The sequence below is a fragment of the Nothoprocta perdicaria genome, unplaced genomic scaffold (genome assembly GCF_003342845.1).
Source record: "Nothoprocta perdicaria isolate Ctin4 unplaced genomic scaffold, notPer1 scaffold_143, whole genome shotgun sequence".
NCBI classification, from domain to species: Eukaryota; Metazoa; Chordata; class Aves; order Tinamiformes; family Tinamidae; genus Nothoprocta; species Nothoprocta perdicaria.
In genome coordinates, this window is record NW_020454572.1 from 1,363,583 (window position 1) to 1,387,841 (window position 24,259).

At 61.3% G+C, this 24,259-nt stretch overlaps 2 protein-coding genes across 5 annotated transcripts; both read right to left on the reverse strand.

The window, feature by feature from the left end:
- Nucleotides 1-2,056: 2,056 nt before the first annotated feature.
- Nucleotides 2,057-11,960, reverse strand: NDRG4 (NDRG family member 4). 4 transcript variants are annotated; one of them, XM_026034375.1, is made up of 17 exons: nt 11,893-11,960; nt 9,436-9,527; nt 9,268-9,312; nt 6,039-6,144; nt 5,333-5,453; nt 5,164-5,226; nt 5,007-5,067; nt 4,776-4,862; nt 4,644-4,700; nt 4,428-4,531; nt 4,071-4,127; nt 3,944-3,995; nt 3,647-3,694; nt 3,453-3,488; nt 3,249-3,300; nt 2,778-2,816; nt 2,057-2,225 (listed from the first exon to the last, which is right to left on the reverse strand). In XM_026034375.1, the coding sequence occupies exons 1-17, from the start codon at nt 11,927-11,929 to the stop codon at nt 2,071-2,073; spliced, it is 1,212 nt and encodes a 403-aa protein (XP_025890160.1). In that variant the 5' UTR covers nt 11,930-11,960; the 3' UTR covers nt 2,057-2,070. The 4 variants fall into 4 exon arrangements, with proteins under 4 accessions (XP_025890160.1, XP_025890161.1, XP_025890163.1 ...); XM_026034376.1 differs by lacking the exon at nt 2,778-2,816; XM_026034378.1 differs by lacking the exons at nt 9,268-9,312; nt 9,436-9,527; nt 11,893-11,960 and adding an exon at nt 7,835-7,890.
- Nucleotides 11,961-20,299: 8,339 nt separating this feature from the next.
- GINS3 (GINS complex subunit 3) lies at nt 20,300-24,061 on the reverse strand. Its single transcript, XM_026034347.1, has 2 exons — nt 23,981-24,061; nt 20,300-22,234 (listed from the first exon to the last, which is right to left on the reverse strand). The coding sequence occupies exons 1-2, from the start codon at nt 24,059-24,061 to the stop codon at nt 21,872-21,874; spliced, it is 444 nt and encodes a 147-aa protein (XP_025890132.1). The 3' UTR covers nt 20,300-21,871.
- Between the last annotated feature and the right edge of the window lie 198 nt (nt 24,062-24,259).

The window sequence follows — 24,259 nt, forward strand, 5'->3', positions numbered from 1 at the left end:
TGCACTGCTGGCAGTGCCGCAGCACGGGCCGGTCCTGCGGGAGGCCCTGGGTGAGCCCTGTGGCCCCTTCCCTCACCACTGGCCCGGCCCAGGGAGCTGCTTGGGTGTGTGTGGGCAGCGGCTGAGGCCCTCAGGGCTCCCAGGTGGACTCAGTTCTGCCCAGCAGGGTCCCGCGGCCCAGCAAGGAGCTCCCCTGCCCTGGGGCYCCCGCGCTGCCGGAGGGAGGACATGGACTGTGTTCACATGCACAGCCCTGCAGCTCCTCGGGGTTTGACACACAGGTACAGCGACGCTTGAGCTGAGCAGCCTTGGGGACAGCACGGGCGGACGTGACAAGGCGGGGACTCCTCACTCCCACCCCAGCAGCAGCAGCTCCCGGGCTGCCTGTCCCAGCTCAGCACCAGGAGGCTCCTGCTCCCTCTGGGTGGAGACCTGGCCCTTAACATGAGCAGAYGGGGACAAGTCTTCTGTCTGTCCTCCCACGTGCTCCGGGGCACCTGCGGGTGTGGARCCCACAGTGACGACCCACCTCCCGGCCCCAGCTCTGGCACCCCAACCTTGAGGGACTCAGGACAATTGGGAGTTTGCCCTGCCCAGGACAGACACTTGTGCACTGGAGCAGGGATGAGGTGGGACCTGCAGTGGGAGAGAAATCCCCCCGCCAAGATGGACAGCCCTACCAGATGTGCAAGTTCTGACTTTTATTATTTTTTTCTTTTTTTTTCTTTTTTTTTTTTTCCCAACACAGTAAATCCTCTCTACAGCGACAAGTTAGTTAAATCCGGTGTAGGTTTTGCTGTCGCAGGTGAGGGCCGTGGCCGCAGACCCGCCGCGACAGCCAGGGTGCACCTGGGCTGCGGGAAACGGAGATACAGGGGCTGGAGCAAGGAGGAAGGAAACTAAAGGGCATTAAACTCCACCAGGACCAGGAAATAAAGAAAAGCGACCCAAAAAATAGAGATCGAAAGGACGAACCACCAGGGAAAAATAACCAAAGGGACCCGACAGAACCCGGGGCAGAGGGGAAGAAGCTGTAGGCGAGCATGGCCGGGCCACCTCCAAGGGGAGCCACGTGTCACCGTGAGGGGGCAACTCAAAATGAACAGGGACCGGACGACCCTGTATATATATATTTATATATATTATGTATAGGTATTTATATATATCATCTGGAAGGACACAGAAAAAAAAAATAAGCTGCGAGCAATGGGTGGTGTCAATGGGGCTGCTTAGCTTCGGAGTCACACCAGGTAGAAGCACACGGCGGGACGCGGGGGGACAAGGGACCCTGGTGTCGCAGGGTGTCCAGGGGGTGGCTCTGTGTGCGCACGTGTGTGTGTGTGGCCACAGGGTCGGGCTCCCCTCCCCTGTGCCCCCTGTGGGTCCCCTCCTTACTTGGTGACAGGGCTCTCCCTGTGCCACATGCACCCGGTGGGGCGGCTGGGGGGAACCGCGGCTGGGGTGGGCTGAGGGGGAGCCATGCCCTTGGGAGACACCCTGTTTGGCGAGACACGGGGAGAGGGCGGGCTGGGGCAGGAGCCGGCAGGGAGCTGTGGAGCTGGGGGGTCCCTGTGCCCACAGGGCACCCGGGTGGCCCCATAGTGATGGGCGACCGAGGCCACATGCTCTGCGGGGCACCCCAGGGTGGGCCAGGGGCTCCCTGGGGAGGGCTCTCGTCTTATTGCTAACGGCTCTGCTGGGTGGCGCCAACCTGGGGGGGGGCCCTGGAGGGTGAGAGGGTGCGGAGATGGGGGCGCTGGGATGAACAATGCTGTCCACCCCCGCTCCCTACAGCCCCTGTTGCCCCTGCGCCACCATCCTGTCCCTGCGCGGTCCCGCAAGCGCTGCAGGGGAGGCCGGGAGGGAGCCCACGGCGTGTGGGGCGGGATGGCCGCTGGGGCGGGCGCCGGGGCTGGGGCGGTGGCGCAAAGTCCCTCTCCTCCTCCAGCGAGCTGGGGGGAGAGAGGGTCACTCCGGCAAGAGGATGGACCGGCCCAAGGGCGTCTGCGGGGCGGCGGGATGAGGCCACRGGCAGCGGCTCCAGAGGGGTGGCGGGCGGCGGCGCGGGCCTCAGCACGACACCTCCATGGTGTGGTTGATCTGCCCCATGGCCTCGGTGCTCTCCGAGTGGGTGCAGGCGCGGGGCCGGGCGCCCTCCACGGAGCTGGCGCTGGTGAGCGAGGCGGTGCGGGAGCGCGCTAGGCGGGTCATGCTGGCTGAGGGCACTGCGGGAGAGCGGCTGCTTAGCTCGGGGCCCCGGCACCCTCGCCGCAAGGGCCCTGGCCAGGCCGGAGCCGCCAAGCAGCCCTCCCCGGGCACGAGCTTGCGGCATGCGGGGCCCCGGGCAGGCTAGCAGTGGATGCTGATGGTGTCCAAGGAGAGGCCCAGTGCGCAGCACTGGAGGCTCCTGCGGCTCTCCAGCGTGACCCTCTGAGCGCCAGGGTGCCCAGTAGGCACAGGCTGCATCCAGCTCGAGGAGGGTGGCAGCGGCCGTGCATGGCGGGGCGGGAAGGGACAGTGTTGAAGCCCCTTTGTGCTCCCTGCTTGGGTCAGGGTGCTAGGCAGAGCGCGGGCACTCCCTTGTGCCAGGCAAAGCAGAGCAAGGCCGAGGGCAGCGGGCTGGGACCCTACGGGCCCACGCGCCGGCTGCTGCCGCGAGTGCTCGGGGGCATCTCACAGCGCGGCGGCGCAGCGGGGAGCGCAGGCCGGCTGGCGAGCCCAAGGCCAGGCGGGCACCATGCAGCCATGGGCATGGGCCGAGCAGCCCACAGCGGTACCTGTGCCTCCACTCAGCCTCCGATCCTTGAGGTGGGCGACTGGCCRGGATGGAGAGGGACGAGGACAAGGGAGGGCAGAGAGAGAGGGTCACGCGCACGGACCCGGGGCCCACGCAGGCACGCAGTGTGTACGCGGGTTTGTGCCCRCTCCTGGGCTCCGCACACCTCCGGGTGCACACGCACACAAGCCTGCCCACCTGTATATACGAGCTTGCACACGCGCACCCATCCGCCCCCGCACCCACCCGGCTCTTCCAGACACGCATGCTTGCACACAGAGCCTGCACACACGCCCCGCCGTGCGTACCCCATGCACACCCCATGCACACTCCTTGCACACTCCTTGCACACTCCTTGCACGCCCTGCACACGCCCCTCACCCGCACACGCCGTGGGCCCCGTTCCTGCAGCAGGCCAGCACCCGCGCAGCCACCCGCCCTGCCGCCCTCTGCCAGCCCCATGGACACTCACTGTAGCCCATGCCTTGCAGGAAGTACTTGAAGGCTTCAGTCAGCTTGCCGGGCTGGGGGGAGAACGCAGCCTGAGCTGGGGGCACGTGCTGGGCAGGGACCCCCACCACGGAGCCCCTCCTGGCCGGCTGAGCAGGGGGCATCCCTTGCCCCCAATGGCAGCGGGTGCCCCAGCATCCAGCTACCCAGAGGGTGGGGGACTCACCTGGGTGACCTGGGGCAGCCCGCCCGAGTCAGCCATCTGCAGAGAAAAAGGCCTGATCAGGAATGGGGGGGATCCTCTGTGCCCCTCCATCCTGTCCCCTGGCATCCTGGGCACTGCTGGGCTACCGAGCTGGGCTAGGGGCACCCCAGCTCTCCCCATCACCCAGAGAGGGGCCCCCACTGCCACCCACTTACTTTCAGGAAGGTGGTGTTGGTGGGATCCAGCTTGGAGTTACACTCCACCTGCGGGCAAGAGGGAGCTGAGCAGCACCCCAGGGTGCTCTGAGCCTGGCAGAAGCGGCCAGCCCACCCTGCGGCCAGCCCTGAGCACGTCGGGGTGCACTGGGCGCTCGCCGGGCGCGTGCCGGTGCAGAGCGAGCACACCCAAGAGGGCAGCAGCGGTAGGGTGGCACGCGAACGGGCACGGGGGAGCCCAGGCGTGTCCGAGCGTGGGGACTTGCGCTGCCCGGCCCGGCGCAGCCCTGCACTCACCACCCCCTCCTCAGCAGGCGCGTTGTCTCCCACCACCAGCATCACGGGGCAGCTGGAAGCAAGAGGGTGCAGTCAGGGCCTGGCTGGGGTGCGTGCCCCGGGGCTCCTGTGCTGGYGTCGCTCTTACCGCAGTGTCTTGGCATTGGGCACGGTCCCGGGACGGTTGATGTCCAGGTCCCTACGGCTGGAGGAGGAGAGAGGCATGAGCCCCACAGGCAGGTGCTGCTGCCCATAGCTGGGGACTTATGGCACCCATGCATGTGAGACAACTGTGAGCAAGGGCTCTGSGATGTGGCAACTCGTGGGTGCAAGGGCTCTGGCACGGGGACCACCTTGCAGACACCATCCYCTGGCCACACCAGGGACCAGCTTTGCTCTGCTGCCTGATCGTGACAGCAGCACCAAGGTCTCCGTGGGGCCCTCGGCRTCACCCATGGGTGCTCCAGCCTTTCTCACCCTGGCAGAGGCATCCTGGGGTGCTCACCTGTTGTACATGTTGAGGAAGAGCTGGAGGTTGAACTGGTTCACCACGCTGCTGATCTGCTGCCGGTAACTCTGCACCAGCTCCGTGTTGTTCACCAGCTCCTCCTGCACCGGCCGAGATGGACATCAGCCCTTGGCCAGGCCCCGGAGCGACCGCCCCGCTCTCCCCAGCCCTACTGGTGGGCATTGCCCCTCATGGGCCCTATGAGCACCGTACCTGGCTGAAGAGGTGGGACAGGACCATATCCGGCAAGGTGCTGGTGAGGCCCGAGAGCTGCGGAGGGAGCAGCGGCAGTGAGACCCCGCAGCGGCCCCGGGCGCCGCCGCCAGCTGGGGCCACCCAGCTCACCTTGGAAGCCGCCCAGTCAATCCAGCCTTTGCCGTTCGGGTCGATGTTCATGAGGACCAGCCCTTCCACCAGGTCGGGGAAGATGAGCTGCAGCAAGAGAGGAGGGAATGAGGAGGATGCGGGTCTCGGCGCAGTGCCGTCCCTCCTCCCCTCCAGGGCTGGTCCTGGTGCTTCAGGAGCCTCCCCAGCACCGTGGATGCCCGTTGGCCCCCGGCCTCCGTTCAAACTCACCGCGAACCTGGCCAGCACATAGGCTCCTGCRCCCACGCCGATGCCAATCACGTACTTGAAGCTGAAAGGCAGAGGGGTGAGAGGACAGGGCCCTGCCCGCTGCCAAGCCCAGGGACGGTGCCAGCGGCGGGGCAGGCCGCGGCCGCGCGGCACTCACCCGAAATGCTGCACCACGCTGGGCAGCATGGCGGCCAGCTGGTCCATGGAGGGGTACTGGTACCTGCGGCACGGCAGCGCTGATGGGGAGCCCCGCGCGTGCGGCGCCCGGCGGGGTGGCCGCCCGGCCGGCGTCCCCGCGGGCCGGGCACCGCGGCGGGGGCACCTACCCCTGCGGGAACTGCGAGGCCCCGGCCTGCTGGCCCGGCGCGTCCACGTGGCACACCACGAAGTGCTTGGTGATCTCCTGCATGTCCTCGTAGTTGAAGAAGGTGTTGAAGCACAGCTTGTCTGGCAAGGGCGGGTAGGCRTGAGGGACCCGCGGGGCGCCCGCCGCGCGCCCCTCGCTGCCCCTCGCCTGGGAGTCCAAGGGCACCAAACCCTGCSCGGGGCCTTCTGCAGAGCAGAGGGGCAGCTACGAGGAGAGAGGGGGCAACTGGTGGCAGTCGGCCAGCCCTCAGCACAGGGATGTCCCCTGCACGGGCCAGGGCCACCCGGAGTGGCCTTATCCATTCTTACCCTCCGGATTAGCAGCCCCTAAACCCTCCTCAGGCAAAGAGCAGATTGGAGAGGTGGCTGCAAATCCCCTCGCTTGGAAACGGCAGCCGGGGCCCAGCAGGACGCGGCGGCTGCCGGGGCTGGCGGCAGGTTGTGCCTGGCTGTGGCGGCGGGGCCCGCTGCGGGACGCACGGTCCCGTGTCCCCATGTCCCCATGTCCCTGTGTCCCCTCCATTGGGAGGCAGCTCACGTCCCCGCCAGCCGGTGACTCAGCTGCAGGGAGGAGGGAGCCGCCCTCCCCCCCTCACAGGGGGCCCAGGYGTCCTGGGTCCGCTCCCCCTCACTACTCCAGGCTCCAGGGGACGGGTCAAGACTTACGGTTGAGGCCGACGTCGTGGTAGGTCAGGATGGCAGGGCGGTTGCCCTTGGGGGAGCCCCGGATGACCACGTGCAGCAGCCCGTAGGGGGTCTCAATGTCATGTTCCTGGTGGACAGGGTGGGAGGAAGAGGAGGGCAGGGTGATGCCGCCCGCCGGGGAGCACCCACAGCCCTGGGAGCACCCACAGCACACGCGACCTCCCAAGCCCCCGAGGCCTCTATCCCGCCGGCACCATCCACAAGCACAGCCCTGCCCGCCCCATCGCTCCCCAAGGTCAACCTGCCCGTCCTGCGCGTGCTGGAAAACGGGAGCAGCCGTCCTGGGAAAAGCCCAGGCTGCCGATGGCCTCGCKGGCAGAATATATATATGTATATAGCAAGTCCCAGCTATTCTGTGATCGCCAGTAACGCTCTCAGCCTCCATCGACTCGCGGTGTGGATTTCCTGAGCTGGACGCGCCCATGATGGGGTGCGGTGGGAGGCAATGGGGTGGGATGGGATGAGGATTTGGGAAGGGGATGGGAGGATGTGCGCTGGAATGGAGGTTTGGAGMCAGGATGATTTGATATGGGAGGATCCTTGGATGAGGCTCGAGTGTGGCATGGGGTGAGATGACATAGGACAGGTATGGGAGGGGATAAATAAATCACAGAAGAGGGATGGAGAATTTGGGATTGGATAGGAGGATATGGGACAGGCAGCTGATGGGATGGGATTACGGGATGAGATAGGGGAGTGGGGTGGAAGGGGGTCTGGGGAAGGGCAGGAGCCCAGGACACCAGGACCAGGCGATGGGATGGGAGCGCTTGGCACAGGCGCACGCAGGACTAAGGGAGCCTTGGGGAAAAAAAAAAAAACACTTAAAATGACCTTAAAAAAAAAAAAAAAAGAAAAAAAAAAAAGAAAAAAACTTGCTTAGAAGGGGCAGGGACGCTGGGCAGCCAGAGGGAACGCCCTGTGSCTAGGCTTCCCTGGGAAAGGGACCCTTGGGAGGGTGGGGAGCGGTGTCTCCGTGTCCCCTCCCTCCCCGCAGTGTCCCCATGCCCCGCGCTCTGGGGCGGGGTGCGGGGGCCTCTCGCGGGCCTGGCGCTGCCAAGGACTCTGAAGGACACGGGCCTGGGTGGCGGGCACGCCGGGGACCGGGTCTCCTGGCCACAGGGCCCCCACCAGGGCACGCCCGTCCTGGGGGCTCGAGGGCATCCTGGCAGCGACGCTCCGTGTCCCACACACACCGCAGCCCCCCCTGCACAAGCGAGGCCACCCCCGGCTGCCCCCCCCCCAAATAACAGATGGGGAAACCGAGGCGGGGAAGGGCCCTGCCCAAGGTCAGCGAGGGGGAGGTCTCACCCCCGGTGCGGGGGCCCCGTGGCGCAGCCTCTGCGGCACCGCCGGGTACCGGCCCTGCCCTTTGCCGCAGCGGGGGGGGTGGGATGCTGGCGATGGAGGGGATGAAGGACAGCGGGCTCTTCCTCCCTGCCAGCCACCCTCCTGGCGCTGCCGCCCTGTGTCCTTTGTGGGGGGCCTGCAGAAGGGCCCCCACGGCCGCCTCCGCAGCTGCGCTCAGCGAGGACGGMCTCAAGGACAATGCGGCCCCGCAACCCAGCAGGATGGGCACGGACTGGGGAGCAGGGAAGAAAGACGCCCCACCACGGGATGCAAATCCCACCCGCCGCCACCGATGCCGCTCCATCCCTGGGGGGCACCGTGGAGCAATTTGCCCTCAGGCCCACTTGGAAAGGGCCGGGCGGGTGGACGGGGTGGGTGGCGGGTGGATGGGCAGCACGGGGGGCACCTACCCCATCCCAGCACTCAGGCATGGCGAGGAGCCGGGCGGACGGATGCGCGGGCAGGGCAGCGGCAGCGGGGGCGACGCGACGCGACGCTCTGCGCCGCTCCGGCCCCGCGCGCTTTATAGCGCAGCCCCAGCCCCGCGCCGGGCCCTCCCTCCGCCGTCCCCGCGCGCGCGGCCCCGCGCTCGCGCTCCACTGCGGCCCAGCGCCGCAGCAGCCATTGGCTGCCGCCGCCGATTATTCATGCTCCAATTGGCCCTAAATACCCTTGTTTATGAGGGAAAAGAACGCCCCGCGCTGCCCCAGCGCCCATCTTCCCCCTTTTGTCAGCGCCAGACAGGCAAGGGCAGCCCGAAAGTGGGGGCTGCACCCGCTGCATCGTGCATCCATTGCAAATGTGCGCCCGTTGCAACATATATCCATTGCATTGCGCACTTGTTGCAAACGTGCACCCATTGCAACGTGCACCCACTGCGTCTTGCACCCATTGCAAATGTGCAGCCACTGCAACACACACCCGTTGCATCGCGCACCCGCTGCAGATGTGCACCCATTGCAACACATACTCACTGCATCGCGCACCCATTGCATAGGTGCACCCGTTGCGACACACACCCGTTGCGTTGTGCACCCACTGCTTCGGGCACCCATTGCATTGCGCACTCAGGTCCCCTCAGTGCTTGCAGGCCTCCCCAGGATCCATTCCAGAGCTGCCCTTGGTGCTCCTAGGCTGCCCTGTGCCACCTCCTTGCCCTTGCTGGGGCGAAACCAAGCTCCTGGGTTTGGGCTCAGGAAGCAAGCGAGCGGGACCCTGTGCACTCCCTGCAGCCTTTGCCAGCTCTGCAGACTCCTAAAACAGCTGCGTTGCTTTTAGGCAATTTGGGGGGACATTTTTTTTAGCATCTGGTCAACAGGCCCCGGGAAGCCCTGAGAGGTGACACTGGGGCTCTCTGAACCCTGCCAGCCCCTTGAAGGCTTTGGCATTCCACAGGCACCGGGAGCTGTGCGAGCTCTTCCCAAAAGCTCCACGCAGTCGGAATTCCACYGGGAGGAACGGGGCTCGCCTGTCCCTGTCCCAGCAGGAGGACAAAGCAGCTTCATTTTAGCCACTTCAGCGTCGCATCCAGTAGAAAGCYGGACTTGGGAGAGGGTCGGGGCAGCTGGCATCCTCCAGCCATGGGGGCCAAATGCCGGCAYGGATGGAGGGCGACGCCACAACCCTCCCCCAAATTAACAAAATAACRGGAAAATAGACTAAAAGAAAGGGGCTTTCCCACATCCTTATGTAAGCGGGGAGCCGGCAGCGCCCGGGGAACCATTGCCATGGCAATGGTGGAGGGGCTGCGAAAGCAGCTCAGTGCCTATTGGAAGCAGGAGTCCAGTTTCCCAAGAGGTTTTTTGTCCCCAGCCCAGCGCCAAGTCACCCCATAGGGTCCTACCTTCCAATCCGTGTCCACGGCGGCCAGGAAGGCATCCGAATTGTCCTGGAGGGAGCAAGGGGAGCATGGGGGGGCCAAGCATGTGGTGTATGGGCCGCCCGCCGTCCCACCGCATCCCCGCTCCGGGCTCCTTGCCGGCGCCGAGGCCGCCCGCGCTGCTGGACTCACCAGCTCGGCGTCCTGGCCTGGCAGCAGCGGCTTCTCCTCGGTGAAGCGCAGCTCGTGCAGCCCGGCCATGGTCATCTCCTGCAGCAGCAGCCCTGCCCGTGGCGGGGAGGGAGGCATCAGCACCCGCGGGCGCCCRCGCGCTGGGTGCCACGCGCACGCGGAGCCTTCGCCCCTCCGCCTCATCCTCGCCGCGTGGAGGGACCGTGACACACGGGTGGCATTTGGTCTCCTCCACAAAGGCCATGAGCCCTTGGCAGCTTCCAAGCCACGGTCTACCTGCTGCCCCGGCCACCAGGGATGGGACAATCCCAGACCTGCCCAGTAAGGGGGATGAGYGGTGGCCCCGGACTGGGCGCTGGGCAGATGGGACGAGCCTCGCATGTGCGCYGCCTGCTTCCCCCTTCTTCCCAGGCTACTACCCAAATTCCTGCTGCTCCAAAGGGGCCAGCGCTGCTCCCTGGCCACCTCCACTCACATCCCAGCCCCCTGCATCACCCAGGGCAGCAGGAGGGTTATGAGGTCCCGGCAACGCGGGCCCCGCTCCCTGCTCCAACCCGCCTGCAGCAGCCCCAGGCTCCCCAGCTGCGAGCTGCCCTCCCAAGGCAGTTTTCTCCAATCCATCCGACTTTTCCATTGGGATTTGCAGGCAGGCTGTGCCACCTGGCTGCTCTGCGCTGGAACCGCACTCGGCTGCTGGGCACGGAGCCTCCCGGGAATCCCTGCAGCTCCGCGAATCCTGGAGCTCCACAGGGCCCGGCCCTGCGGCTCACGGCTGGGGTGCCCACGGGGGCACCATCCCCAGGGAGGAAGCGCTGAAGAAGAAGGGTGGGGAGGAAGGGGAAGCGCCGCCCTCACCGGTGGCTGGCTGGGCGCTGAGCCGGGTGCCGGGCTGCGCGGCRGAGGCCAGGGCGGCCCCGGCCCCAAGGCAGGGTGGCCAGGGCGCTCGGGCGCTCGCTGCCTTTATCACCTCGAGCCCGAGGCCCTTTGGGGAGGGCGGGCAGCCAAGCCACGCGGCCACCCCCTCCCYGTGACCTTGGCGGGGGGCGCGGGGGGAGCCCYGCGGTCACTGCCGGCCCTGCCGCGTGAGCATCGCCCAGCGTGGCGGCCCCGGGACGGGGGGGCCTGGCGAGCCCGCGGCGYTGCGCGCTGCCGCCCTGCATTAGTCCTGTCCCTATTGGTGCCACCGCCCCCGGGCCGCGCGCGGGGCACCGAGGCAGCCRGCGGGCCTGCCCGCGGCGCAGGCGGCCCTGCCGGGACCCTGGGGATCAACAACCCCACAYGCGCCCGGCACCTCCAGAGAGACTCCAGTTCCTGCGGGGACGCGGTAGCCGCCCGCTCCCCTCCGGCCCCCCCAATCCATGTATTCCCAGCGCTTTCCTCCCCCCAGAGGAGGCGGTGAGGCAGGGACAGGAACGCTGCGGGGGGCCCTGCTGCCCAGCAGGACTCTGTGGGGGTGCCCCATGGCACCCACCCCGAAGATAATCCCCACTCCGGGCTGCAAGGTCCCTCCTCAGCCTGGTGGCTGAAGGGCAGCACCTGCCCCCCCAAGCCCCTGCAGCACTTGGGGGTGTCTGTCRCTGCGCAGGAGCCAGGCACAGTGTGTGCGCCTGGCACTGGGGTGCCCCCCACCCAGGACACCGCTCGGGACCCCCCTCAGCAGGGGAGGAGGAGAAGGAGGGGGCGGTGTGAGCAACGTGCGTCAGCAGGGCACATCCGCGGCCTCGCACTGGGGACAGCCACGGGCCCCCATGGCCCCCGCGGCGTCACGTGGGTCCCTGAGGTGCAGGGGGGGCCTGTGGGCAGCCAGCGGGTGCCAATCGGGGGTGGCGACGCTGCCGGCCGAGCCCGCGGGCAGGGAGACAGTGGCAGCAAAGTGACCCCCCCCAAACTAGGGGGGGGACAAGCGAAGCAACAGCAGGGCCCCGCAAAGGGAGCAGTGCCAAGCGCGGCTCTGAGCACCCATCCCCGTCGCTGAGGCCGGTAAAATCCAGCAAGCACTTCCCCTCCTCCCCGCAAGCCCTGCCAGGAGGGGCAACAGCAGGACCCCCGAACGGCGCGGGGCGAAGCAGCCTCCTCCTCCCCGCCCCCCGCCGCCGGGGTCCCCCGGCCTCCACCCCCGTGCGGGGGCGGCAGCGGCGGCGCCGAACCGGCACCGGCGCCGAATCGAGACCGGCGCCGAGCTGAACCAGGAGCGGATCAGGGACACGGCAGCGGAGCTGGGGCCGAGTCCAAACGGGACCGGAGCGCGGCCGCGACAGAGACGCCGCGGAGCCAGAGTTGGGGCCGAATCAGAGCCGGAGCCGAACTGGACTGTAAGCCCGGCCGGCGTCGGGGCAGAGCCGAACCAGGACCAGAGCCGCGACGCAACCGCGGCCGAACCGAATCAGGACTGGAGCCGGGGCCGGGGCCGGAGCGGGGCCGGCCGAGCCGGAGGCGCCGCGGGCGGAGCCGCCGTACCTGTCAGCAGCTCGATCTTGTGCCGCAGCACCTTCATGCCGGGGCGGGAGCGGCGCGGCCGGCGGGGCGAGCGGAGCCGCTGGCGGTGGCGGAGCCGGTGCGAGGCGCGCGGGGCGGCGCAGGGGCGAGGCCCGGTTCGGCCCCCGCGCCCGGCCGGGTCCTCCCCTCGCCGGGCCCCGCGGGAGGGCGGCAGCGGACGGGGCCGCCGCCGGGGGCGCCGGGCGGGCGGCGGCCGCGGGGACCGGGGCGGTGCAAGCGGGCGGCTCCGGAGCGGGGGGGACGGGGGTGATCGGGAGCGGGGGCAGCCGGGGGGTCCCTGGGAACACGGCGGGGACAGGGCACCAGGGCTGCTGGGTTGCTGCACAGGGCTCTGGTGCCCCAGAGCTCTAGGGGACCCAGGGAGAAGGCCGTGGTGCCTAAGGGGCTTGGGAGGGCCACAGCAGTAACATCCCCCTTCCCTCCCCTCTGGATGTTGGAAGCTGGGGGGTGACAGCAGCTGGGGATGGAGGAGGTGGCTGTGGGGCAGTTYTGTGGGGCTGGCAGAGCCAGGAGCTGGAAACACTACGTGGGAGCGCTGGGAAGCACCAGACTCACAGCAGCAGAGATGCAGGATGCCCTCCATCCCTGCAGGAGCCACAGGCCATGGGTCCCCCACTCCGGTCATGCCCATTGGCCCAGTCAGGCCGCAGCGGGGCACATCTCCTGGGCATGGGCAGCGCACGGCTCATCCCGGCAGCTAAGGGGCTGGAAGGATTCACAATAGGGACATGAGTTATACCGTCATGGGTACATCTGTTTTAACAGCTTGTCCTTGGCTTTTTGGATGGCAACCAGGTTTTCAGCTGCCTTCAGCCCACAGCCACCTCCTCCGGAAAAAGGCCGGAGGGAGCCTGGGGGCCAGTTAACCCCTTGATTGGGAGCCAATTGAGCACATTGCACTTGGTGGGGGGGAAAGGAGGGAGGCTTTGGGGCAGAGAGGGAAGAGACGGGATTTAGCCACATGGATTTTTCCACATCGCTCCTCACTGTTCTCCCAGTGCTGGTCAATGGTGCTTTTTCCGCATGGCTTCGCTGCCGGCTCTTAGCTCAGCCACGCGACACTAAAGCGGTCACAGAGAGGTCTGGCTCCCGCGGCAGCTTCGGGAGGTCACAGCCCCCACCAAGAGGGACCCCCGGCCTGGCTGGGGGGTCAGAGGCCTCRCTTGGGGACCTCCCTGCCCCCAGGGCCCCTTTGCCAGGTGCCGTTGCTGCCAGCCCAGACRTTGCCGTGGGGCTGTTCAAGCAGCATCATGGGGGGACCACACATGTCACAGCCGGTCTCAAGAGGCACTTTGCAGCCCCTCCAACGGCCTGATGGGAGTCACTGGGCTCCATCGGGCACCCTGGACACATCCCGGTTGGAGCGGGTGGCTGGGAAGACGAGGTCCTGCCGGAGCTCAGCATCCCTCAGGCGTGGGGCTGGCGCTGCCAGCTGTGCCAGCAGCCTCCTCGGCCGGCGGCACCAGGGCCGGCGGTGACTTTCCATGATGGCTTCGGGCTCTGCCGCGGCCCCGGGCTCGAAGGAGAGGCCTTCCATGACGGCCCGCTAACCACCAGGGCCCTGGGTGAGCTGGGCTCTTGCTATGAGGCTGGAGCAACCCCCTTCTCCAACTGCTCCCCCCAGCCCCGCTCCTCCTCTCTGGCTCAGGGAAATGGGGGGGATTTTAATGAAAAAAAAGAAAAGGAATTCCACCCCTGCCACAATCCTGCCAGGAAAACTTCCCACCAGGAAAAGCTCCCCTTGGTGGGCTGTACTCTCAGGTGAAGGCTTTGGGGCAAAGCCAAGCGGGAGGCACCTGGGAGGATGGTGCTCCCAGCCCTTTTGCAAGCCCAGCTCCGGCCTGGCACATCCACCTCGATCCAACATGAGGCCCAAATCATGCGGCAGGGTAGATCACGCTGARCGCGTTCTGGCTGCGGTGCCTGGTTCCCACCTCCTCTTCCCGAAGAGGAAGGTCAGCCGGAGCCCCTCTCAGCTGTGGGGGAGCTCTGCATCTGACAGGCTCCACCTCCAGGCTTCCAAACCCCTCCGGGAATATGTGACCCCTCCGGTGCCCCCATCTCCCGTGGGTCTTGCATCCGTAAGCCGTGTCCTCACCGCAGGCTGTGCCTGCGTGTGCGGGGTTCCACCAGGGAAGGGCTTTGGGCCAGGGCGGGGGATGCAGCAGGAGCAGGAATGGCCACCGACCCAGATGGTCCTTGCCTGGGCAGCAGCCAGCAGCCCCAAGGCTCTGCCCCTGACCTTCCCCTTGACCGGCAGCCAATTGATGCTCCAGCTCCGAGGGATCCATCATTCCTAATGATTTCTCCCTGCTCTTGGCTAATGCGCTCCCTTGTCACTCCACATCGGGGCCGTGGAGCGGGCAGGGCCCCGCAAGGGAAGCGGAGCCACTGGTGTAGCTGCCCCAGGACGGGGATGATCGCTGCTCCATCACRTCACAGGGGATGGGGTGGCCTCCAGTCATTCTCCCCATGGCTTGGGACTCGGTGGAAGACTGTGAAGGGTCTTCCCGAGCCTTAAATCCATGGCTACATACTGAAAAACCCTTGAGAGATTTGGTTTCACCTGCAGGTATCAAATCTCCCCTTGAATCTGCTTCTCCTCTCACTTCTACATCTTCTTGCCCATGAGGTGTTGAACAGTGAGAGCAAACCCACCCTTGGCACCCTTGGTTGCTGCGCAGGTGTGTGACTGTCACCCTGATGGAGGTGCAGGAGCTCAGGTGGGGCTCAGCAGAGGCTCAGCCTCCCAGAGTGGGGGACGAGGACCTCACTGGCCCTGCAGGCTGCGCGGGGGCTTCAGGAGGCGCTGAGCACAAAGCCACCCTCGAACAGCAAAAAACACCCCTTCTTTTCCCAGTCTGGCGCTGACCTTCGCTGTGAGTCCATCACACGCGCCCCATCAATAGCTAAATGCAAGATAACAAATGAGCTGTCGYGGCCAATTAACACGGCTGCCCAGGCCGCTGGTGCTGTCAAGCTACTTGCCAGAGCTGCTTGCGGTGCCAGCAGGACGTGGGTCCTGCTACCGCCCCGCGGTCCTCGGGGAAAAGGGTCAAACCAGCCTGTCTTCACGGCTCCTATTTCCTAGCACTCACCAAAAACACAAGGTCCTGAGCGATCAGCTGGCCACCTTGCTCCTCAGGCCGTTGTCACCAGCACCTACACGGAGCATGGGATTGTCTCACCGTGCCAAGGCACCCCTGGACAGCCAGGGTCAGCAGAGAGGGATCCGCACTCCTGGTCCAAGTGGGGACCCTCGTGCAGGACTCTACCTTGAAGCAGACCCGTCCATGGGGAGAGCCRCCAGCTCCTCCAGGCAAACCTGAACGGCTCCGCTCGGAGCCGGGAGGGATCCAAGCATCCTTAGTTGAGTGCCTCTCAATTAATTAGCATCCTGCTGATTCTCCGAGACGGGCCACTGCTAAGGAGATTAAAGTGGCTTCTACCACATTCCCAAGGACCAACTTAAACTGATTTCATTTTCTTTTTCCCCMTGTGTCATCCTGTGCCTTGCTGATTCAGGCAAAGCCCTTGGGAGCGGCTGGGATTTATGGCAGGCTGGTGGGGATGTCGCAGGGTGCCCAGTTCYGTCGGGAGCAGCCTGGCGGACACGAGGATGCTGCAGCTGATGACCCACCAGCCCCATTCTGCTGGTGTCAGCAGAGGACACACGGGCAGCTGGGCCGCTACTGGTGCACACGACAGCCCAGTTTGCAGAGGCAAGAACCGCAACGCAGCCCGGGCTCCGGGCTTGCCAACCCGCAGCACTGGCTGGATGTTGCAGCCTCGGGCATCGCGGAAGCCCCCGGGGCACCACGGCAGTGCCGGATGGACGCAGCGCYGCGGTGCTGCCGGGCTCCTCGCGAGCGGCGCTGGGGAGCGTCGGGCCCGACGGCCACGGCGCCGCCGCGAGCGCAGATCCACCATCCCTCGGGACGCACCGGGGCTGCTCGGCCTCCGCTTTGTGTTCGCTGCCCCGGCAGGCACCGAGAAGTGGTTTCTGCCCAAAAGCACGTGAGATTTCTGCCTTGCGTGGGAAATCCAATTAACACACCCTTTCCCCACGCGCGTGGGCAGCAGCTGGGACGCGCTGGAGCTGCACGGCCTCCCCGAGGCTAACGCAAGGTGCACGACCACAGTGTGTCCTGCCAATCCAGACAGAAAGATTGCCTGGAAGGCTGCCACGGGCCATAACTCTTCCAAAATAGAAGCGGGCTAATCTCAGGAACCTGCTGGTATTGCCAATGACATTAAGGAAGTGTTTGCAAAGCCCGAGCGAGCGCCTCGAGCGAGTGCCTCTCCAGCTCCTGCTTCCTTTTCCTCTCCTTTACTTTCTCCAGGTCTCTTCACATCACTTTGCTTCACACAAACCCTGCAAAGGCCAGAAGCAGCTTTGCAGCTTGATTACGCACATGGCGAAGCCGTGAAAAGAAAGCGGCAGGACTCACCCGCRCCGGGAAACCACATTTCCAGCGCCCGGATGGTGAGTGTTGAGGCTGGAGGCGAGGACGGAACGGAGAAGGGACGTGCCACCAGGCTGCATCCCGCTCCTCCCCGAGCCGCAGGGCGCCTCAGGCACGYGAGCAGCGGCGAGGGGAGGCCGGGTGGGACTCGACATGCCCAAGGGACACGGACAAGTGTGTGTCCCCCTCCTCCTCTGCCCGCAGCTCTTTCCAGGCAGCACCAGCTCCCTCTGTAACACTCGTCCCGCTGCGCCTGTGCCAAACACGACACCCACACCCGTTTCCTCTGATCTAGGACAGCGCAGCACAACCCCAGCGCTGCTCTGGGTCTCCCTTGACTTGCGTTTCCCCCTTGCACAGGCAGCAGCAAGTCGCTTAGACACCCAGCTTGATCTGAAAGGCAGAAAAGCATCACCAGGGATCTCTCTATGAAGAACATGAGCAGTTGTGGTAGGACTCGCACRAAAAGAGCACCTTAAGCTCAGCGCCCCGTCTCCTGGCTGCCAACATGCAGTGCGTGCCCAGACCCCACCGGCCGCGGCCTTCTGGGGGCCATCGCTTCAATCCCCCAGGAACTACCGAGGAGACCTGAMGGTCCTTCTTAACCAGCAACGAAGAGGCTACCACTGACTGGGGCCCAACGAGAAACTCGGTGTCTCTGCAACTGGGTGACACCGGCAGGGTCTGGATTTCCGACCCAACTGGTCTGTCCAACTCAAGAGGACGATGCTGCTGGGGCAGAGAAGGCAAAAACCGCGACGCTTTCTGCCTTCCATTGGCCTTGATTCACTGCGGACTTAGCTTGGCACTGAGGGACTGGATATTTTTGCATGCATAGAGTCACAGCAAACTAGGTAAAAACTCAAAAAAATAGTTCATATATATGTTGCACCCTCAGAGGGTCGCCTTTCTCTCCACTGCAGTTGTGCGCATGGTGTTAATCGCTTTACACTGTCTTCAAGACTCTGGTGACACTAGACTGGGTTTAGTTTCAGGAGAAAGAACTGGTTTCCATTCTGTAACAGCCTCCACYGCTGAGGCAGRAGATCCTCAGGCAAAGGCTCAGGTCCCAAGGCAAAGCCTCAGYGGGTCTGCAGCCAGGAGGCACTTCCGAGGGAAGCCCAAACTGGCAGAGCTTCTCTCAACCCCAAATCTGCTTGTCCAGACTGAAATCAGGTTGAAGCAAGACCCYGGAAAGCAGATCCCAGAGCCAGGTGGAGGGCACAGAAACCCTGGACGTGCGTTGCAAGTGCAGGGGGGCTCCCCCACCGCTCACCTGTACCATACTTGGCGGCCACCTCCACCTCTGTCCCATCCGTTTTGTGCAAGGTCCTGCTGAAGCCACCGCTGCTCAGGTAGGAGAGACCAGGAAAAGTCCTGATACTGGACGTTACCAGCTGTGGGGCAGCCCTGAAAAGGCTTGGCAGAAAGGCTTTGGGAGGAACCATCAGGGAAGTGGGCGTGCTTGCTGAAAAGGGGMATCTTTCAGATGCTCTGTTATCAAGGAAGGAGCTGAGCCGCAGCACAGCTGTTAACATCTGTCTAGCAGATTTGCTGTAACAAAATCAGAGGCTGCCTATCACCCTGAGGGCAAAATACTCTAATAAGCCTCTGATATCTTCACTGATTTGAAAGGGAAACTGAGGCAAGGAGCAGCTGTGTGACTTGCCCTGGGCCAAGCTGAGAGTACTGGAGTCCTAATGAAGCCACAAGCTCCTGAACCACGGGCTGAGCTACCAACGTGCCTGATAGAACACCCATGGCTGGGGACAGAAGAAGGAAGGAACTCCTCCTTCMCTCCTCCACGTGAAGGAAGCAATGGCCTCTGTCTCTCTTTCGGATGATGTGGGATCTCTGTGGTGCGACCAGCTCCACGAGCACCTGGAAGGCAGGTCCTGGAAGCGCCGGAGAAGCGGCTACGGGAGCCACTCGCGAGCAGGAGCGCGGCTCGCGCTGCGAGCTCGCGTGCCGCGGCCGCCCCGACACTAATGTCACCTGGTGCTAACGTGCGTCACTTCCCCGGGCACGCCGTGCTGCTGCCGCTCCTCTGGCTTGCCGCTTCTCTTCGCGCAATTTGATGCTTGCAGATCTYGGATACAGAAACCAGAGCGACGCCTCCTGTTTTCAGCCTGGCTGCTTCCCGCCAGCCCCAAACCGGGCAGGGACAAACGGAGACATTGTTCAGGGCAAAGGGAAAAAGAGCAGCGCTTCATGCGAGGGTAATTGAGCTGGGAGAGCTGGTGCCTGCTCCTTGCCAAGCTGCTGGTGCTCCACGGAGGATCTTACCTCCACGGCTGCCTCTTTTGCATGACAAGACATACAGAGAAGGGATACATAAGAGCGCAAAGAGTTTTCAGAGCTGCTAATCTAAAACACGGGAGTTTTTTGGTTTCACTGGTTGTCCTGACAGGGATTTGCTGTCAGAAAGAGCAGTAAATACAAGCCCRTCATGTAAGGAGGCTGAGGCTCCTCCAGCAAAGGTTTTTAAAGATCTGCTCAGACAAACGGGGCTCTGAGATGGGCTGGACAGAGCTAATCCTGGCTTTAGGGAAAGGACTGGCCCCAGCCCACGGCTCTTTAGGGCAAGGGGCCCTTCAAACTCAAATCCTCTCACACAAACATACAACTAATCAGCATTGCAAATGTCACCAACTTTTTATTCGGCTGTAGCAAAAACCACGGTGTCAATACTGTAAAAAAAGAAAAAAATCCACAGAATGTTTTCTCACAAGCATAAATAGTCCTTCAATTTAAAAGCTGAGGGTCACTGGGAGCAATGACTCTTCAAAGTCCTTTTCAGACCTCTTTTGTACGCTGCTGCAATGAGAATTTATTGCGCCCTTGGCAAAATAGGCAGGTCCCAACTGCTGTAACTTAGAGCTTGCTGCTGTGTGACCGTAAAGGACAGGACGTGTTCATAAAAATTACAGAGGAGGCTTTTGTTGGTTAGTTAAAARGCTTCTCAGTGGCGGTGGGTGTCTGCAGCAACAATGAAGCATTTCTGGAGAGGACAAAGCATTTCAGCCAGCTAGGAAAACAAAAAGAAGATATCACAATCTCCTAACCAAACCCTGCAATTTAAATTCACAGGATTGGTGTTTATTATGAACCACTCGGCTTTCCTCAAAGCGACAGTGACTCCTTACAAAAAGCCAGGCCCGCGGTGACAATGAGGGCTGCTCTCCCAGGAAAATAAAGGATTATTTCTCCCCACTGAAACCAGCCGCATCAAACACTGGCAGCTGTGCACTGCCCGCCTGGGTTTGGTTCCCAGCGTCGGAGGAGAAAAATATTCTTAGAAATGCAGAAAAAAGAGCTCGGATCCCAAAAAGGTCAGGAAAGAGAGGAATTAGGGATTTTTTTTTTTTCAAAGCCACTTTCTCATTAAAATAGTACTTGCAAATCTAAAATATTTTTCATTGAAGCTGGGCTTAACTGACCCACTATTTTGGTGGGTGACCCGAGAGGGGTCCCGCGACCGTCGCTCTGCTTGCACTCGGCTACTTCAATTCCCACCCGCTCCCTGTTGCTGTGCCATAAGCCAGGCTAAAATTCCAAAGCTGGGGATAACATGGACTCACCTCCATCCCTCTCCCATCTCCTAAAGAGGCACCCTTACAAACCCGACAGCTTCCATCGGGTGGGCACGTTGCACGGCASGTCCCACGAGATTGCATTATCCTTCCCGGCTGCAGGTCTCCCAAGGCCTGTGTTTTCTTACACACACTGATTTTCCTGCTGCAGGGAAATTACCCACCGCCGGACAATTTGCACAAAGGATTTCCCCTTACAAAATATTTATTCACAGAGAAATGGAAAAATGGACAAAAAATCACAAACGTTTCAGGAAAATGCAGAGGTTCTCATGTGCYGTTAAGTGCAGCAGCATTAGACCTTGCACCTACTGGGCGTCCTCCGGCAGATGCAGCTTCCAGCGGGTCTCCGGTGGCGGGACAGGCTCTGTGCTCCGAGGCAGAGGTGCCCACGAGCTGCTGGATCCGGCAGYCGGCTCTGGCTCCAAGCAGGACCCTGCTCCCCAGCACTCGAGCTCCTTTACATGGTTGGATGTACCCGACATCCAAGTCTCCTTGCCATAAAAGCGCCCACAAGGTTTGGRTCTTGGATCTTTCACGGACGAAATCATGAATTTTTGGTTTCCCCTCTGCTCCCACCTCCCAGTGCTTCCCAGAGAGGAGGAAGGGCTCGGTACTACTGGGATACAGGCTCTGAGTTATTCCTCAAGGGCCACTATCTGCACAGGTGCAGAAACACCCCYGGAACATCTAATATTTACTTCCAAAGGATGACCACGCCGTTGACCTTGGGAATTGCTTCCCACAGAGGGAAGCATGTTTCCTGTCCCGGTTAATCCAGTGGGGTTTACACAAAAACTGGATTTAAGGATAGCAACATCTACATAGGATAATAACTACTGTGCTGTGTTGCATGTTCCAATTCCAGATGCTCCACCAAAGCCACACTCACTAGGATGCTCTACCGATGGATCACAGGAAGGAATCTCAATTCATTTGCTCTCTCTTCACCATTAGCCAAATTCAGCAACTACAATTTCTCAGGGGAGACCAGATGGTCCAGGCTAATAACGAGGAGCAGTTTCCATTAAAGCTGCTGCTCTGGATCCAGCCCGGACTTCCCGACGGCTCCTCCGTGAAACGAGCCCAACACAGGCCCCTCTGCGGCGTCGCCTCTGCCGCAAAAGCCGTTCCTGGAACGGGAATGTTCCCCCCAGATCCCGGCGCCCTGAGTGGACAGGCAAAGGGCAGGAAGGAGACAGCCTTGGGGACCCGCAAGGAACTTCCCAGGGGTGCCCACCTAAAGGGAGGGTTTTCTTTGCTGCGCTAACAGTGCACACAAAGGCTCCCGAAAGGAAACACACAAACAAACAAGGAAACCTTCACGCTGAACGAGGAGCAGCTGCTACAACTCGGTGTATCATGATATGAGAAAAAAGAGGTCAGTTGGTACCACACACTTCTCACACCAGTAGGGTTTCCAAAGAACGGGGAAGCTGGAAATAGCTGTTCCCAGGAGGCTGGAATGGAAACGCGAAGGTGAAATATAAGGAATCACATTATTCTCTTTGCCCCCTCCTTTACAGATCTGGTGCTGGGAGTATCAATTTGGAAGACAGAGAATAATAAATATTAATTAGCCTTTCAGAAAAGCCTCTCATATTCTTTCAGCCATGGACGAAGCACTAGAATTACAAATCCTCAGGAGTGGTATGAGTAAGCTGCAAAGCTATCCTSTGTTGCAATCTATTATTATTTTTATACCCTTGCCACCTGCCTCTAGAACTTGCACTTGTCTAATCCAAAGATGTTATGGAGAAAAATTCCCACTACTGGGCAAGGAGTCTGGCTTTTCCCAGAGCCGACTCATCTTCCTTCCCTGTGCCAGACAGGCTGCAGCTCGCGCAGTGTCCCCCACGGCAGCTCCGYGTTCCCGGGCTTTCAACCATCCATATCCGTGAACTTCCTCTTCCCGTAGTTCTGCACCAGGCTGGAAGCTGTGATTTGCGAAGCCTGCCCCTTCTCCCAGCACTGGAAGTCATGCAAGCCTTTCTGGCCAGCTCGAAACAGAGCCCGCTCCAGTTCGTCCAGGCGAGCGACCAGCGCCGACGTGTCCTCGTTGTAGGCGTTCTGCGAGGAGTCCATGATGCGGCGGAAACGGCTCACGAAGGTCTGAACGAGAGAAGCACAACGACTGACAGAGAAGGCAAAGGCGTCCCCCGGCCCCGCGCAAGCGCTGCACCTTCCGACACCCCAAGTTTTGTCTTGCTGCTTTGTCTTTGATGTTTTCAGTCTTTGACAATTCTTTTGTCAAAGAACGGGCACTGCCAAGAGCTCAGAATGCTCTAAAACCTTAGCCACCAMCCAAATTTAAAAGGTCAGTTTATCAATCATAAACACTGAGTGGTCATGCATCATTCATTCGCTTTAATTCTGCTTCCTAAATACTTGGAGGGTAATTTTCTTTTCTTTTTTGGTCTAACTGAAGGAGGRAAAAAAAATTACACTTCACACGATTATTCCTTCCTGCCAACAGAGAACCTGTGCAAAAGAGGCTCCTTTCCCAAGACGTACATTAGCAAAAAGGCAAGCAAAGGTGTGGAGCTCTTCTCAGAGCAAACAGCAAGCTGTAAATGGGCAGCAGCAAGCAAATGGGCTTTAATGAAGACTGATGCAGAGAAGCTTTAAAAAGCAAAAGCCAATAGCAATCATCCAAGACTACTTAGAAAGCTGCTGGAGACGCCTCGGAGCTGTTAGTGGCCACCTTTAAAAGCTCAAGGAGGACAGGAGAGGTCAGAGAATTGCAGAAATGGGCAAAGACAGATACCATCTGTTAGAAGAGAGAGGAGCCAGGGAGGGAGGAAGCAAGAGCCAGGGAATCGTGTACATCCATCAGCTTAATAACAATTCCTGGAAACATACAGGGGCAATTAGACTATACGTAGACTCCTGGAAGAAAATAAAGAGAGGATTTGCAGCCAGCAGGAATTTGTTAAGAACAAACTTCTACAGAGCGGCCTAACTTCCCATTTGGACAGAATATTGTGCCTCACAAGAAAAGGAAAGGCAGCAGACAGATGCCCTTCACAGCAATTGCTTCACAAAGCAGTTCTGTAAGACGTGGCTCAATTATTTTTAGCTGAAGATATCGAGTGGGTAAAGATATTTATGGGTAGGGGAATCAGGAATCCTTTCTTATCAGGAAGGGAAAACACACTGAGTGGGATCCTACAGGGTTCTAACTGAAACCCAGAACTATTTGATATTCTCATTAAAGAGCTCAGTATTGGGATAGAAATTATGCTTATTAAGTTTGCAAACAACATGGCAGGGGAGGCGCAACTGCAAGCACACTGTGGGGAAGAACGGTAATTCAGAATTATCCTGAGGAATTAGAGCCACGGTCTGAAAATAACGGGATGCACTTTGCCGTGGGACGAGTGCAGGGCTTCACACTGGGGCAGAAATAACGAACTGTACCAACACAGGATGGAAGATGATGGTCTGGGTAGGCAGCCTCTACTGGGGACCACTGTTTGGAGCGCAGCCTGAACGTGCTGCATCAGCGGGAGCAAATGGCAGCAGGACCTGGCAAATTCACAAAGCAATTGTGCTTTGTTTGGCTTTCCTTGGTACAAGGCAAGACTGAAGCTGGAGAGTATCCGCCGCCCAGGGCACTTCCAAGCGGATGCAGATCAACTGGGAAGTCCCCAGGAGTGCACAATAAGGACCAGCAGAGGCTAAAAAGCACGACCCACAAGGAGCTACTGAGTGAATTGGGACCATTTATTCCAGCATGGAGCAAACCAGGATTGGGAAACACACTCTGTAGTGTTCAAATACACAAAAGCATCCTGGAGGAAGGAATAATCTGTTTGCTGTGTTTASTGGGGATGGAACAAACAGAACAGAGCTTGTATTGGGGCAGCAGAGATTCAGTGTCAACAGAGGAAACCTTCTCCAGGCAGGATAGAGAAGCACCGAAACACAAGTGCCCGGGGGGCTGCGAAGCCTCCCATCGTCAGAGCTTTAAAAACAGGTTAGACAAACAGAAGTGATGTAGGGTGGATTCACAGAATCATTATTGTTGGAAAAGACCTTCAAGATCAGYAAGTCCACCCATAAACTCATGCCCACCCTGCCTGTTAAACCATGTCCCCACGTGCCTCATCTACCCCTTCCCGAGCACTGCCAGGGACGGGGACTCCCCCGCTTCCCTGGGCAGCCTCTTCCACTGCTGCACCACTATTTCTATACACAGTTTCTTCCTAATATCCAAACTGAACCTCTCCTGGGACAACCTGAGGCCGTTTCCTCTTGTCCTGTTTT